Genomic DNA, 17,022 nt, shown 5'->3' with positions numbered 1-17,022 from the left:
GGTGACGTTCCATGTCCCAAAAACTAGTTTCCTTGTCCGGGGATTGGACCGCCAAGGCTCCCGCCTTGGTCTGCCACCCGATTCACATTGCACCGGACCCTTCATGTTCCTCCTGCGGGTGGTGGGTCCACAGTTGGACGAGCCCATGTATCCGGTTCGGGCTGGGCCCGGCCGGGCCCCATGGGCGAAAGCCCGGCCACCAGGCGCTCGCATACGGGCCCCAACCCCAGGCCTGGCTCCAGGGTGGGACCCCGGTAACCCTCCGGGCCGGGTACTCCGACTCTTCGTTTTCACCGCCATGAAAGATCCTTCGAACCGTTCTTTGTCTCACCCTTCACCTAAGACCAATTTGTCATGGGAGACCCTACCAGGGGCACTAAGTGCCCCAGACAACATAGCTCCTAGGATCATTAGGGCACTCAAACTCCTCCACCACGATAAGGTGACGGTTCAAGGAGGAGATGGAGTCATTAGCACTTATGGTTTGTAAATGGCACCCAGAATTATGTTGCACAAAGCACAATTTCACATCATTCTGGGTCCTTTTGTGTGAAAACAAGGTCCAATCAGGCTGAAACATTACAGGAAGGTAGAATCTATTAAGTTGTAAGTGATCTGAACGTTTCATGATGATAGCACTTCCCTAAGGGGGTCAAACCATGTCCCAAATGTCACCGGATCTGGTGTCTAAAGAAGTAGTCCAGTTACACATTTGTGGGCTTATAACTTGGCTTCTGAATGTCCTAGAGAGATCAAGTTTGTTTTAGTGTACTCCAATCAACAGCCCCTACAACCACAAAAGGAATGGAGTCATTAGCACTTATGGTTTGTAAATGGCACCCAGAATTATGTTGCACGAAGCACAATTTCACATCATTCTGGGTCCATTTGTGTGAAAACAAGGTCCAATCATGCTGAAACGTTACAAGAAGGTAGAATCTATTGAGTTGTAAGTGATCTGAACGTTTCATGATGATCTCACATTCCCATAGGGGGTCAAACCATGTCCCAAAGGTCACCGGGCCTGGTGTCACTTTAAAGAAGTAGTCCAGTTACACCTTTGTGGGCTTATAACTTGGCTTCTGAATGTCCTAGAGAGGTCAGGTTTGTTTTAGTGTACTCCAATCAACAGCCCCTACAACCACAAAAAGGAATGGAGTCATTAGCACTTATGGTTTGTAAATGGCACCCAGAATTATGTTGCACGAAGCACAATTTCACATCATTCTGGGTCCATTTGTGTGAAAACAAGGTCCAATCAGGCTGAAACATTACAGGAAGGTAGAATCTATTGAGTTGTAAGTGATCTGACCATTTCATGATGATAGCACTTTCCTAAGGGGGTCAAACCATGTCCCAAAGGTCACCGGATCTGGTGTCAATTTAAAGTAGTAGTCCAGTTACACATTTGTGGACTTATAACTTGGCTTCTGAATGTCCTAGAGAGATCAGGTTTGTTTTAATGTACTCCAGTCAACAGCCCCTACAACCACAAAAAGGAATGGAGTCATTAGCATTTATGGTTTGTAAATGGCACCCAGAATTATGTTGCACGAAGCACAATTTCACATCATTCTGGGTTCATTTGTGTGAAAACAAGGTCGTATCCGGCTGAAACGTTACAGGAAGGTAGAATCTATTGAGTTGTAAGTGATCTGAACGTTTCATGATGATAGCACTTTCCTAAGGGGGTCAAACCATGTCCCAAAGGTCACCGGATCTGGTGTCAATTTAAAGAAGTAGTCCAGTTACACATTTGTGGGCTTATAACTTGGCTTCTGAATGTCCTAGAGCGATCAGGTTTGCTTTAGTGTACTCCAATCAACAGCCCCTACAACCACAAAAAGGAATGGAGTCATTAGCACTTATGGTTTGTAAATGGCACCCAGAATTATGTTGCACGAAGCACAATTTCACATCATTCTGGGTCCATTTGTGTGAAAACAAGGTCCAATCAGGCTGAAACGCTACAAGAAGGTAGAATCTATTGAGTTGTAAGTGATCTGAACGTTTCATGATGATAGCACTTTCCTAAGGGGGTCAAACCATGTCCCAAAGGTCACCGGATCTGGTGTCAATTTAAAGAAGTAGTCCAGTTACACATTTGTGGGCTTATAACTTGGCTTCTGAATGTCCTAGAGAGGTCAGGTTTGTTTTAGTGTACTCCAATCAACAGCCCCTACAACCACAAAAAGGAATGGAGTAATTAGCACTTATGGTTTGTAAATGGCCCCCAGAATTATGTTGCACGAAGCACAATTTCACATCATTCTGGGTCCATTTGTCTGAAATCAAGGTCCAATCAGGCTGAAACGTTACAGGAAGGTAGAATCTATTGAGTTGTAAGTGATCTGAACGTTTCATGATGATAGCACTTTCCTAAGGGGGTCAAACCATGTCCCAAAGGTCACCGGATCTGGTGTCAATTTAAAGAAGTATTCCAGTTACACATTTGTGGGCTTATAACTTGGCTTCTGAATGTCCTAGAGGGATCAGGTTTGTTTTAGTATACTCCAATCAACAGCCCCTACAACCACAATAAGGAATGGAGTCATTAGCACTTATGGTTTTTAAATAGCACCCAGAATTATGTTGCACGAAGCACAATTTCACATCATTCTGGGTTCATTTGTGTGAAAACAAGGTACAATCAGGCTGAAACGTTACAGGAAGGTAGAATCTATTGAATTGTAAGTGATCTGAACGTTTCATGATGATAGCACTTTCCTAAGGGGGTCAAACCATGTCCCAAAGGTCACCGGATCTGGTGTCAATTTAAAGAAGTAGTCCAGTTACACCTTTGTGGGCTTATAACTTGGCTTCTGAATATCCTAGAGAGGTCAGGTTTGTTTTAGAGTACTCCAATTAGCAGCCCCCATTACCACTAAAAGGAATGAAGTCATTAGCATTTATGGTTTGTAAATGGCACCCAGAATTATGTTGCACGAAGCACAATTTCACATCATTCTGGGTCAATTTGTGTGAAAACAAGGTCCAATCCGGCTGAAACGCTACAAGAAGGTTGAATCTATTGAGTTGTAAGTGATCTGAACGTTTCAAGATGATCGCACATTCCTATAGGGGGTCAAACCATGTCCCAAAGGTCACCGGGCCAAGTGTCACTTTAAAGAAGTAGTCCAGTTACACCTTTGTGGGCTTATAACTTGGCTTCTGAATGTCCTAGAGAGATCAGGTTTGTTTTAGTATACTCCAATCAACAGCCCCTACAACCACAAAAAGGAATGGAGTCATTAGCACTTATGGTTTGTAAATGGCACCCAGAATTATGTTGCACGAAGCACAATTTCACATCATTCTGGGTTCATTTGTGTGAAAACAAGGTCCAATCAGGCTGCAACGTTACAAGAAGGTAGAATCTATTTAGTTGTAAGTGATCTGAACGTTTCATGATGATAGCGCTTTCCTAAGGGGATCAAACCATGTCCCAAAGGTCACCGGATCTGGTGTCAATTTAAAGAAGTAGTCCAGTTACACATTTGTGGGCTTATAACTTGGCTTCTGAATGTCCTAGAGAGATCAAGTTTGTTTTAGTGTACTCCAATCAACAGCCCCTACAACCACAAAAGGAATGGAGTCATTAGCACTTATGGTTTGTAAATGGCATCCAGAATTATGTTGCACGAAGCACAATTTCACATCATTCTGGGTCCATTTGTGTGAAAACAAGGTCCAATCAGGCTGAAACGTTACAAGAAGGTAAAATCTATTGAGTTGTAAGTGATCTGAACGTTTCATGATGATCTCACATTCCCATAGGGGGTCAAACCATGTCCCAAAGGTCACCGGGCCTGGTGTCACTTTAAAGAAGTAGTCCAGTTACACCTTTGTGGGCTTATAACTTGGCTTCTGAATGTCCTAGAGAGGTCAGGTTTGTTTTAGTGTACTCCAATCAACAGCCCCTACAACCACAAAAAGGAATGGAGTCATTAGCACTTATGGTTTGTAAATGGCACCCAGAATTATGTTGCACGAAGCACAATTTCACATCATTCTGGGTCCATGTGTGTGAAAACAAGGTCCAATCAGGCTGAAAAGTTACAGGAAGCTAGAATCTATTGAGTTGTAAGTGATCTGAACGTTTCATGATGATAGCACTTTCCTAAGGGGGTCAAACCATGTCCCAAAGGTCACCGGATCTGGTGTCAATTTAAAGTAGTAGTCCAGTTACACATTTGTGGACTTATAACTTGGCTTCTGAATGTCCTAGAGAGATCAGGTTTGTTTTAATGTACTCCAATCAACAGCCCCTACAACCACAAAAAGGAATGGAGTCATTAGCATTTATGGTTTGTAAATGGCACCCAGAATTATGTTGCACGAAGCACAATTTCACATCATTCTGGGTTCATTTGTGTGAAAACAAGGTCCAATCCGGCTGAAACGTTACAGGAAGGTAGAATCTATTGAGTTGTAAGTGATCTGAACGTTTCATGATGATAGCACTTTCCTAAGGGGGTCAAACCATGTCCCAAAGGTCACCGGATCTGGTGTCAATATAAAGAAGTAGTCCAGTTACACATTTGTGGGCTTATAACTTGGCTTCTGAATGTCCTAGAGCGATCAGGTTTGCTTTAGTGTACTCCAATCAACAGCCCCTACAACCACAATAAGGAATGGAGACATTAGCACTTATGGTTTTTAAATGGCACCCAGAATTATGTTGCATGAAGCACAATTTCACATCATTCTGGGTTCATTTGTGTGAAAACAAGGTCCAATCAGGCTGAAACAATACAGGAAGGTAGAATCTATTGAGTTGTAAGTGATCTGAACGTTTCATGATGATCGCAGTTTCCTAAGGGGGTCAAACCATGTCCCAAAGATCACCGGATCTGGTGTCAATTTAAAGAAGTAGTCCAGTTACACATTTGTGGGCTTATAACTTAGCTTCTGAATGTCCTAGAGAGATCAGGTTTGTTTTAGTGTACTCCAATCAACAGCCCCTACAACCACAAAAAGGAATGGAGTCATTAGCACTTATGGTTTGTAAATGGCACCCAGAATTATGTTGCACGAAGCACAATTTCACATCATTCTGGGTCCATTTGTGTGAAAACAAGGTCCAATAGGGCTGAAACGCTACAAGAAGGTAGAATCTATTGAGTTGTAAGTGATCTGAACGTTTCAAGATGATCGCACATTCCTATAGGGGGTAAAACCATGTCCCAAAGGTCACCGGGCCTGGTGTCACTTTAAAGAAGTAGTCCAGTTACACCTTTGTGGGCTTATAACTTGGCTTCTGAATGTCCTAGAGAGGTTAGGTTTGTTTTAGTGTACTCCAATCAACAGCCCCTACAACCACAAAAAGGAATGGAGTAATTAGCACTTATGGTTTGTAAATGGCCCCCAGAATTATGTTGCACGAAGCACAATTTCACATCATTCTGGGTCCATTTGTGTGAAAACAAGGTCCAATCAGGCTGAAACGTTACAGGAAGGTAGAATCTATTGAGTTGTAAGTGATCTGAACGTTTCATGATGATAGCACTTTCTTAAGGGGGTCAAACCATGTCCCAAAGGTCACCGGATCTGGTGTCAATTTAAAGAAGTAGTCCAGTTACACATTTGTGGGCTTATAACTTGGCTTCTGAATGTCCTAGAGACATCAGGTTTGTTTTAGTATACTCCAATCAACAGCCCCTACAACCACAATAAGGAATGGAGTCATTAGCACTTATGGTTTTTAAATGGCACCCAGAATTATGTTGCACAAAGCACAATTTCACATCATTCTGGGTTCATTTGTGTGAAAACAAGGTACAATCAGGCTGAAACGTTACAGGAAGGTAGACTCTATTGAATTGTAAGTGATCTGAACGTTTCATGATGATAGCACTTTCCTAAGGGGGTCAAACCATGTCCCAAAGGTCACCGGGCCTGGTGTCACTTTAAAGAAGTAGTCCAGTTACACCTTTGTGGGCTTATAACTTGGCTTCTGAATATCCTAGAGAGGTCAGGTTTGTTTTAGAGTACTCCAATTAGCAGCCCTATTACCACTAAAAGGAATGAAGTCATTAGCATTTATGGTTTGTAAATGGCACCCAGAATTATGTTGCACGAAGCACAATTTCACATCATTCTGGGTTCATTTGTGTGAAAACAAGGTCCAATCAGGCTGAAACGTTACAGGAAGGTAGAATCTATTTAGTTGTAAGTGATCTGAACGTTTCATGAAGATAGCACTTTCCTAAGGGGGTCAAACCATGTCCCAAAGGTCACCGGGCCTGGTGTCACTTTAAAGAAGTAGTCCAGTTACACATTCGTGGGCTTATAACTTGGCTTCTGAATGTCCTAGAGAGATCAGGTTTGTTTTAATGTACTCCAATCAACAGCCCCTACAACCACAAAAAGGAATGGAGTCATTAGCATTTATGGTTTGTAAATGGCACCCAGAATTATGTTGCACGAAGCACAATTTCACATCATTCTGGGTTCATTTGTTTGAAAACAAGGTCCAATCAGGCTGAAACGTTACAGGAAGGTAGAATCTATTTAGTTGTAAGTGATCTGAACGTTTCATGATGATAGCGCTTTCCTAAGGGGATCAAACCATGTCCCAAAGGTCACCGGATCTGGTGTCAATTTAAAGAAGTAGTCCAGTTACACATTTGTGGGCTTATAACTTGGCTTCTGAATGTCCTAGAGAGATCAGGTTTGTTTTAATGTACTCCAATCAACAGCCCCTACAACCACAAAAAGGAATGGAGATATTAGCACTTATGGTTTGTAAATGGCACCCAGAATTATGTTGCACGAAGCACAATTTCACATCATTCTGGGTTCATTTGTGTGAAAACAAGGTCCAATCAGGCTGAAACGTTACAGGAAGGTAGAATCTATTGAGTTGCAAGTGATCTGAACGTTTCATGATGATAGCACTTTCCTAAGGGGGTCAAACCATGTCCCAAAAGTCACCGGATCTGGTGTCAATTTAAAGAAGTAGTCCAGTTACACATTTGTGGGCTTATAACTTGGCTTCTGAATGTCCTAGAGAGATCAGGTTTGTTTTACTGTACTCCAATCAACAGCCCCTACAACCACAAAAAGGAATGGAGTCATTAGCACTTATGGTTTGTAAATGACACGCAGAATTATGTTGCACGAAGCACAATTTCACATCATTCTGGGTCCATTTGTGTGAAAACAAGGTCCAATCAGGCTGAAAAGCTACAAGAAGGTAGAATCTATTGAGTTGTAAGTGATCTGAACATTTCAAGATGATCGCACATTCCTATAGGGGGTAAAACCATGTCCCAAAGGTCACCGGGCCTGGTGTCACTTTAAAGTAGTAGTCCTGTTACACCTTTTGGGCTTATAACTTGGCTTCTGAATGTCCTAGAGAGGTTAGTTTGTTTTAGTGTAGTCCAATCAACAGCCCCTAAAACCACAAAAAGGAATGGAGTCATTAGCACTTATGGTTTGTAAATGGCACCCAGAATTATGTTGCACGAAGCACAATTTCACATCATTCTGGGTTCATTTGTGTGAAAACAAGGTCCAATCAGGCTGAAACGTTACAGGAAGGTAGAATCTATTGAGTTGTAAGTGATCTGAACGTTTCATGATGATAGCACTTTCCTAAGGGGGTCAAACCATGTCCCAAAGGTCACCGGATCTGGTGTCAATTTAAAGAAGTAGTCCAGTTACACATTTGTGGGCTTATAACTTGGCTTCTGAATGTCCTAGAGAGATCAGGTTTGTTTTAGTGTACTCCAATCAACAGCCCCTACAACCACAAAGAGGAATGGAGTCATTAGCACTTAAGGTTTGTAAATGGCACCCAGAATTATGTTGCACGAAGCACAATTTCACATCATTCTGGGTTCATTTGTGTGAAAACAAGGTCCAATCAGGCTGAAACGTTACAGGAAGGTAGAATCTATTGAGTTGTAAGTGATCTGAATGTTTCATGATGATAGCACTTTCCTAAGGGGGTCAAACCATGTCCCAACGGTCACCGGATCTGGTGTCAATTTAAAGAAGTTGTCCAGTTACAACTTTGTGGGCTTATAACTTGGCTTCTGAATGTCCTAGAGAGGTCAAGTTTGTTTTAGTGTACTCCAATCAACAGCCCCTACAACCACAAAAAGGAATGGAGTCATTAGCACTTATGGTTTGTAAATGGCACCCAGAATTATGTTGCACGAAGCACAATTTCACATCATTCTGGGTTCATTTGTGTGAAAACAAGGTCCAATCAGGCTGAAACGTTACAGGAAGGTAGAATCTATTGAGTTGTAAGTTATCTGAACGTTTCATGATGATAGCACTTTCCTAAGGGGGTCAAACCATGTCCCAAAGGTCACCGGATCTGGTGTCAATTTAAAGAAGTACTCCAGTTACACATTTGTGGGCTTATAACTTGGCTTCTGAATGTCCTAGAGAGAATAGGTTTATTTTAGTGTACTCCAATCAACAGCCCCTACAACCACAAAAAGGAATGGAGTCATTAGCACTTATGGTTTTTAAATGGCACCCAGAATTATGTTGCACGAAGCACAATTTCACATCATTCTGGGTCCATTTGTGTGAAAACAAGGTCCAATCAGGCTGAAACGTTACAGGAAGGTAGAATCTATTGAGTTGTAAGTGATCTGAACGTTTCATGATGATAGCACTTTCCTAAGGGGGTCAAACCATGTCCCAAAGGTCACTGGATCTGGTGTCAATTTAAAGAAGTAGTCCAGTTACACATTTGTGGGCTTATAACTTGGCTTCTGAATGTCCTAGAGAGATCAGGTTTGTTTTAATGTACTCCAATCAACAGCCCCTACAACCACAAAAAGGAATGGAGTCATTAGCACTTATGGTTTGTAAGTGGCACCCAGAATTATGTTGCACGAAGCACAATTTCACATCATTCTGGGTCAATTTGTGTGAAAACAAGGTCCAATCAGGCTGAAACGCTACAAGAAGGTAGAATCTATTGAGTTGTAAGTGATCTGAACGTTTCAAGATGATCGCACATTCCTATAGGGGGTCAAACCATGTCCCAAAGGTCACCGGGCCAAGTGTCACTTTAAAGAAGTAGTCCAGTTACACCTTTGTGGGCTTATAACTTGGCTTCTGAATGTCCTAGAGAGGTTAGGTTTGTTTTAGTGTACTCCAATCAACAGCCCCTACAACCACAAAAAGGAATGGAGTCATTAGCACTTATGGTTTTTAAATGGCACCCAGAATTATGTTGCACGAAGCACAATTTCACATCATTCTGGGTTCATTTGTGTGAAAACAAGGTCCAATCAGGCTGAAACGTTACAGGAAGGTAGAATCTATTGCGTTGTAAGTGATCTGAACGTTTCATGATGATAGCACTTTCCTAAGGGGGTCAAAACATGTCCCAAAGGTCACCGGATCTGGTGTCAATTTAAAGAAGTAGTCCAGTTACACATTTGTGGGCTTATAACTTGGCTTCTGAATGCCCTAGAGAGATCAGGTTTGTTTTAGTGTACTCCAATCAACAGCCCCTACAACCACAAAAAGGAATGGAGTCATTAGCACTTATGGTTTGTAAATGGCACCCAGAATTATGTTGCACGAAGCACAATTTCACATCATTCTGGGTCCATTTGTGTGAAAACAAGGTCCAATCAGGCTGAAACATTACAGGAAGGTAGAATCTATTAAATTGTAAGTGATCTGAACGTTTCATGATGATAGCACTTCCCTAAGGGGGTCAAACCATGTCCCAAAGGTCACCGGATCTGGTGTCTAAAGAAGTAGTCCAGTTACACATTTGTGGGCTTATAACTTGGCTTCTGAATGTCCTAGAGAGATCAGGTTTGTTTTAGTATACTCCAATCAACAGCCCCTACAACCACAAAAAGGAATGGAGTCATTAGCACTTATGGTTTTTAAATGGCACCCAGAATTATGTTGCACGAAGCACAATTTCACATCATTCTGGGTTCATTTGTGTGAAAACAAGGTCCAATCAGGCTGAAACGTTACAGGAAGGTAGAATCTATTGAGTTGTAAGTGATCTGAACGTTTCATGATGATAGCACTTTCCTAAGGGGGTCAAACCATGTCCCAAATGTCACCGGATCTGGTGTCAATTTAAAGAAGTAGTCCAGTTCAATCTTTGTAGGCTTATAACTTGACTTCTGAATGTCCTAGAGAGATCAGGTTTGTTTTAATGTACTCCAATCAACAGCCCCTACAACCACAAAAAGGAATGGAGTCATTAGCACTTATGGTTTGTAAATGGCACCCAGAATTATGTTGCACGAAGCACAATTTCACATCATTCTGGGTTCATTTGTGTGAAAACAAGGTCCAATCAGGCAGAAACGTTACAGGAAGGTAGAATCTATTGAGTTGTAAGTGATCTGAACGTTTCATGATGATAGCACTTTCCTAAGGGGGTCAAACCATGTCGCAAAGGTCACCGGATCTGGTGTCACTTTAAAGAATTAGTCCAGTTACACATTTGTGGGCTTATAACTTGGCTTCTGAATGTCCTAGAGAGATCAGGTTTGTTTTAGTGTACTCCAATCAACAGCCCCTACAACCACAAAAAGGAATGGAGTCATTAGCACTTATGGTTTGTAAATGGCACCCAGAATTATGTTGCACGAAGCACAATTTCACATCATTCTGGGTCCATTTGTGTGAAAACAAGGTCCAATCAGGCTGAAACGTTACAAGAAGGTAGAATCTATTGAGTTGTAAGTGATCTGAACGTTTCATGATGATAGCACTTTCCTAAGGGGGTCAAACCATGTCCCAAAGGTCACCGGATCTGGTGTCAATTTAAAGTAGTCCAGTTACACATTTGTGGGCTTATAACTTGGCTTCTGAATGTCCTAGAGAGATCAGGTTTGTTTTAGTGTACTCCAATCAACAGCCCCTACAACCACAAAAAGGAATGGAGTCATTAGCACTTATGGTTTGTAAATGGCACCCAGAATTATGTTGCACGAAGCACAATTTCACTTCATTCAGGGTCCATTTGTGTGAAAACAAGGTCCAATCAGGCTGAAACGCTATAAGAAGGTAGAATCTATTGAGTTGTAAGTGATTTGAACGTTTCAAGATGATCGCACATTCCTATAGGGGGTAAAACCATGTCCCAAAGGTCACCGGGCCTGGTGTCACTTTAAAGAAGTAGTCCAGTTACATCTTTGTGGGCTTATAACTTGGCTTCTGAATGTCCTAGAGAGGTTAGGTTTGTTTTAGTGTACTCCAATCAACAGCCCCTACAACCACAAAAAGGAATGGAGTCATTAGCACTTATGGTTTATAAATGGCACCCAGAATTATGTTGCACGAAGCACAATTTCACATCATTCTGGGTTAATTTGTGTGAAAACAAGGTCCAATCAGGCTGAAACGTTACAAGAAGGTAGAATCTATTGAGTTGTAAGTGATCTGAACGTTTCATGATGATCGCACATTCCTATAGGGGGTCAAACCATGTCCCAAAGGTCACCGGGCCTGGTGTCACTTTAAAGAAGTAGTCCAGTTACACATTTGTGGGCTTATAACTTGGCTTCTGAATGTCCTGGAGAGATCAGGTTTGTTTTAGTGTACTCCAATCAACAGCCCCTACAACCACAAAAAGGAATGGAGTCATTAGCACTTATGGATTGTAAATGGCACCCAGAATTATGTTGCACGAAGCACAATTTCACATCATTCTGGGTCCATTTGTGTGAAAACAAGGTCCAATCAGGCTGAAACGTTACAAGAAGGTAGAATCTATTGAGTTGTAAGTGATCTGAACGTTTCATGATGATAGCACTTTCCTAAGGGGGTCAAACCATGTCCCAAAGGTCACCGGATCTGGTGTCAATTTAAAGAAGTAGTACAGTTACAAATTGGTGGGCTTATAACTTGGCTTCTGAATGTCCTAGAGAGATCAGGTTTGTTTTAGTGTACTCCAATCAACAGCCCATACAACCACAAAAAGGAATGGAGTCATTAGCACTTGTGGTTTGTAAATGGCACCCAGAATTATGTTGCACGAAGCACAATTTCACTTCATTCTGGGTTCATTTGTGTGAAAACAAGGTCCAATCAGGCTGAAACGTTACAAGAAGGTAGAATCTATTGAGTTGTAAGTGATCTGAACGTTTCATGATGATCGCACATTCCTATAGGGGGTCAAACCATGTCCCAAAGGTCACCGGGCCTGGTGTCACTTTAAAGAAGTAGTCCAGTTACACATTTGTGGGCTTATAACTTGGCTTCTGAATATCCTAGAGAGGTCAGGTTTGTTTTAGAGTACTCCAGTTAACAGCCCCCATTACCCCAAAGAGGAATGGAGTCATTAGCACTTATGGTTTTTAAATGGCACCCAGAATTATGTTGCACGAAGCACACTTTCACATCATTCTGGGTTCATTTGTGTGAAAACAAGGTCCAATAAGGCTGAAACGTTACAGGAAGTTAGAATCTATTGAGTTGTAAGTGATTTGAACGTTTCATGATGATAGCACTTTCCTAAGGGGGTCAAACCATGTCCCAAAGGTCACCGGATCTGGTGTCAATTTAAAGAAGTAGTCCAGTTACACATTTGTGGGCTTATAACGTGGCTTCTGAATGTCCTAGAGAGATCAGGTTTGTTTTAGTATACTCCAATTAACAGCCCCTACAACCACAAAAAGGAATGGAGTCATTAGCACTTATGGTTTTTAAATGGCACCCAGAATTATGTTGCACGAAGCACAATTTCACATGATTCTGGGTCCATTTGTGTGAAAACAAGGTCCAATCAGGCTGAAACGTTACAGGAAGTTAGAATCTATTGAGTTGTAAGTGATCTGAACGTTTCATGATGATAGCACTTTCCTAAGGGGATCAAACCATGTCCCAAAGGTCACCGGATCTGGTGTCAATTTAAAGTAGTCCAGTTACACATTTGTGGGCTTATAACTTGGCTTCTGAATGTCCTAGAGAGATCAGGTTTGTTTTAGTGTACTCCAATCAACAGCCCCTACAACCACAAAAAGGAATGGAGTCATTAGCACTTATGGTTTGTAAATGGCACCCAGAATTATGTTGCACGAAGCACAATTTCACTTCATTCTGGGTCCATTTGTGTGAAAACAAGGTCCAATCAGGCTGAAACGCTATAAGAAGGTAGAATCTATTGAGTTGTAAGTAATTTGAACGTTTCAAGATGATCGCACATTCCTATAGGGGGTAAAACCATGTCCCAAAGGTCACCGGGCCTGGTGTCACTTTAAAGAAGTAGTCCAGTTACATCTTTGTGGGCTTATAACTTGGCTTCTGAATGTCCTAGAGAGGTTAGGTTTGTTTTAGTGTACTCCAATCAACAGCCCCTACAACCACAAAAAGGAATGGAGTCATTAGCACTTATGGTTTGTAAATGGCACCCAGAATTATGTTGCACGAAGCACAATTTCACATCATTCTGGGTTAATTTCAAGCCCCCACAATGCCGCTCAGAAAATGGTCCCAACCCGGAAGTAAGAAAAATTGCAGTTCCACCCTCATCCGCTGGGGGCTGGTACCAGAAGCGAGCAAATCCTCATTGACTCCCATGTTAAAAATGCCATTTTCACAGCAGAAATAAACATGTTTACAGCCTGGTTCAAAAAATGGTTTTTCGTCTAAATTATCTAGTTTATACTCATGACAACTCTGAGGGGGGTGAATTTTTTTCTCACTCTTCTGTTTAAGTGTATTGAAAGCCTAAAATTCTGTATAATTAATGAGCATCCGACACACGTGACCGCCGCCTCAGACCCACGTGACCACAGAGCTAGCTCCGTGGAAAGGCCTCAGTACAGCCTCGGTCTCTCCTGGAAACTGTGTCGGGATTTTGAGTCTCTGTGCTTGTGAATTCTGTTTTGGATAATATTGGTGCAATTGTTGGACAAAATGACTTGCAGTGGTATTAATTGCACTAATAGAGCGTCCAAGGAGTCTCCACTTCATTTTTTTCGGTAAGTTAAAATCTATATTTGTATTTTATGTCACTGCTGCCTTTAAACTAGCTGAGTTTACCGAAGTAGCTAGCTAACTATCAGTTTAACATGTAGCATGTACTGTTTAACCATGAAATTTAAATGTAAAATACGGTAAAATAATTAATAGGGCATATTTAAATTGGTAATAGGGTAAAACCCAGTGCATTTAAGATAAAAATGGGTTGAAATATGACGGGGCGCGCCGCTTGGGGGGACACTTCTGTGCTCTATTCTTTCATCCGGTAATCCCCAGCGGTCAGGCCGGGCAGGCTGATCGATGCGGCGCCTCGCTGCTGCGGGCTGACCGCTCGTGGAACTCGGAGACAGATCTGACCGGAGAAATACTGCAGCTCGTTGAGAAGTCTATAGGGCATACAGCGTTTCCCTTAAATCCCACTGCCACGCCGACAAGATCCCAAGTTTCTTTGTTTTTGTTGGCGCTGTTTACCGAAGAAGCAGCGGGAATACCAGCAACTTTCATCAGACTCGTAAAGTTAGTTTTTGCAGGGGACCCCTTGTATTTTACTGCTCCCTCCTGCAGTCTTCCCCTATTAAAATTTAAAATGTGTAACTTCATGTATTGGGATGAATGACTAATATTCATGTTAACTAAAACGTTAGGTATTTAGGGGGAAAAACAAAATAATAAACATTATACAGATGTCAAATAAATCAAACTGTAATTAAACTATATATTTTCAAAGTCTAGATTCTGGATAAAATCCAACAACATATGCTTTATAAATAAACACTACGCATGGCTTTTACACACACACACACACACACACACACGTTACATTGTGATTTCTTAGTAAATATTCTATTTGGCGAGAGATAAACTTTATTGTATTTATCCTAGTGAATCTATAATTAAACGGGTAAACTAGCAGTAGTACATCCAACATCAAAGAAAGTAAAATGTTATTATCAGGAGAGGGAGAATGATTAAGTGGTTAGCAGCAGTGTGCTAGACGATGGCCCCCTCCATGAGGCCACCACAGCTCAGCAAAGCATCATTGTTGCTTCTTCTGGGGAGAAAAACACTTACAGAAAAAATAAAGTTAACAGCTGAAATAGCAGGAAATAATACAGTTAAAGAGCAGATAGTAGAAGAAAGAAACCCCTAGGTTAAACTGGTCTGTCTACTGCATAATGCTGAACTCTAACATGTGTCCTCAGGGAAGGACCTGATTGGTGTCCAGAACCTGCTGAAGAAGCACGAGGCTCTGCAGGCTGAGATCACAGGTCATGAACCTCGCATCAAGGCTGTCACCCAGAAAGGAGAGACCATAATGGAGGAAGGTAGAGCAGGTCTGGTCCTGACATGTTTCTGAGGTGTCTGCAGGTTCTGGCTCACTTTGTTTGGGTCCAGGTCACTTCGCTGGTTCAGAACCCTCGGCCCGTCAGAACATTCTTATCCACCACGTTCTAACACCAGACCTGTTAACCCGACAGCAACAAGTGGCTCCAACTGACGATGAGACCGGGAAGGAGCTGGTTCTGGCTCTGTACGACTACCAGGAGAAGAGTCCTGGAGAGGTCACCATGAAGAAGGGCGACATCCTCACGCTGCTCAACAGCACCAACAAGGTTCGTGTGCCCTTCACAGCCGAGGAACGACCTCCAGCTCAGAGCGAACATCTCCACACCTGCTTTGTGTTTGTGTGACTTTAGGTTGTTTTACTTGAACTCGCGTCTTTAGCTGAATGAGGATGGAGAGACGGGTCGGACCTGGAGCAGGTCGAGGTCTTGCAGAAGAAGTTTGACGACTTCCAGAAGGTCGGACTTTTCCTCCTCTCTGTCTTCCAGCAGCAGCTGTCAGATCAGCTCAGGTGATAATCAGCAGGTGCTTTTGTCCTGCAGGACCTGAAGGCCAACGAGTCCCGCCTGAGGGACATCAACAAGGTGGCATCTGAACTGGAGTCAGAAGGTCTGATGGCTGAGGAGGCTCCTATGGTTCAGGCTCAGGTGAGCGTCACCTGTCTGCAGCAGCTGGTCCCTCTCACTTCCTGGTTTGTTAACTCTGCTCGTCTCTGTTTGTAGCAACAAGAACATCTGGGTTCTGCTCCTGGAAAGGTGCGTGTTGTCCTCCGCCTCCACCAGAACCAGACGTGGTGTTTTTGTTACCACTCATTTGTTTGTTTACAGGATGAAGCCGACTCTAACCCCGGCTTTCCACAGGAGTCGTCAGCAGCACGTTTACTGCAGCAGCACGTCATAGCTGCTGATAGGAACCGCTGTGGTCAACAGAACCTTTTCCACCGGAGCCGTCAGCAGCGCGAGTCGGCCACGTCTCAGGAGCAGCATGTCGCGGCCTTTACGCGCCGGTTCTATTTTCTACGCGCGACGCCTCTGAAACGGGTCAAGTTCGACATTTTTGGGGAAGGAAAGACAGGAAATCGGACGCGGAAATTGAGAGAAGCTACCGAGATTTTCAGAATAAAGAACGTACTGCCTTCCGGTTGCTTTACTTTTAAAAAAGGTTACTAACTGAGCGGCCCCGTGAGAAGTTATCACCTAGCTAGCGGTCTCCTTTGTTTTTCAGGTCCGTATTGGCGATTATAAAACGGACAGAACATAAAACACAAACCATGTTGTAGTTTTCTCCTGCTTGTTGTTGTGTTTACTGACGAAGTCACTCGAGTGACTTCGTGCTCGGTCGGTGACAGCTGCTCCCCTGCTGCTTCGCGTCTCGTGGGAAGGGCCAAGCAGCAGCTTACGCGAGCAAGACGTGCTGCTGCAGTAACGTGCTGCTGACGGCTCCCGTGGAAACCCGGGGTAACACGGCGTCACCCTAGAAGGTGAGTTCATTCAGCTGATCAGAGGTCACCTCTGATGGCCGCAGTCACGGCCAACCGTGCTGACATCACACAGGAATTCAGGTGACCCGGCAGGCACCAGGTGCTGGTGAAAGTGGGGACATGTCAGCTGGTTGCCATGGCTACAGTTATCTTTATGCATCTGTATGACTGCTGACTGGTGTGTGTTTCCTGTGACCTTTGACCTCAGACCGTACGGTTGGGCGTTCAGACGACGGCTAACTTTAATTCCATCAAGGTAA

At 42.9% G+C, this 17,022-nt stretch overlaps 1 protein-coding gene across 2 annotated transcripts; it reads left to right on the top strand.

Moving 5' to 3' along the window:
- Positions 1–13,790: 13,790 nt before the first annotated feature.
- LOC139062452 (spectrin alpha chain, non-erythrocytic 1-like) lies at positions 13,791–16,680 on the top strand. 2 transcript variants are annotated; one of them, XM_070543317.1, is made up of 7 exons: positions 13,791–13,937; positions 15,141–15,263; positions 15,334–15,551; positions 15,636–15,740; positions 15,825–15,929; positions 16,005–16,037; positions 16,110–16,680. In XM_070543317.1, the coding sequence occupies exons 5-7, from the start codon at positions 15,897–15,899 to the stop codon at positions 16,449–16,451; spliced, it is 408 nt and encodes a 135-aa protein (XP_070399418.1). In that variant the 5' UTR covers positions 13,791–13,937; positions 15,141–15,263; positions 15,334–15,551; positions 15,636–15,740; positions 15,825–15,896; the 3' UTR covers positions 16,452–16,680. The 2 variants fall into 2 exon arrangements, with proteins under 2 accessions (XP_070399418.1, XP_070399419.1); XM_070543318.1 differs by having other exon boundaries at positions 16,110–16,342.
- Positions 16,681–17,022: the final 342 nt, after the last annotated feature.

This window comes from Nothobranchius furzeri, chromosome 13, assembly GCF_043380555.1.
Source record: "Nothobranchius furzeri strain GRZ-AD chromosome 13, NfurGRZ-RIMD1, whole genome shotgun sequence".
In the NCBI taxonomy this organism is placed as follows: Eukaryota; Metazoa; Chordata; class Actinopteri; order Cyprinodontiformes; family Nothobranchiidae; genus Nothobranchius; species Nothobranchius furzeri.
Note: the sequence above shows the minus strand (reverse complement) of the source record. Positions and strands in the feature narration are given on the sequence as shown.

Excerpts from the sequence above, each read along its gene's own strand:
- LOC139062452 (XM_070543317.1), top strand. The coding sequence starts at position 15,897 with ATGGCTGAGGAGGCTCCTATGGTTCAGGCTCAG. Across the intron at positions 15,930-16,004 it reads CTCCTATGGTTCAGGCTCAG|CAACAAGAACATCTGGGTTC; the intron begins GTGAGCGTCACC and ends CTCTGTTTGTAG. Across the intron at positions 16,038-16,109 it reads TGGGTTCTGCTCCTGGAAAG|GATGAAGCCGACTCTAACCC; the intron begins GTGCGTGTTGTC and ends GTTTGTTTACAG.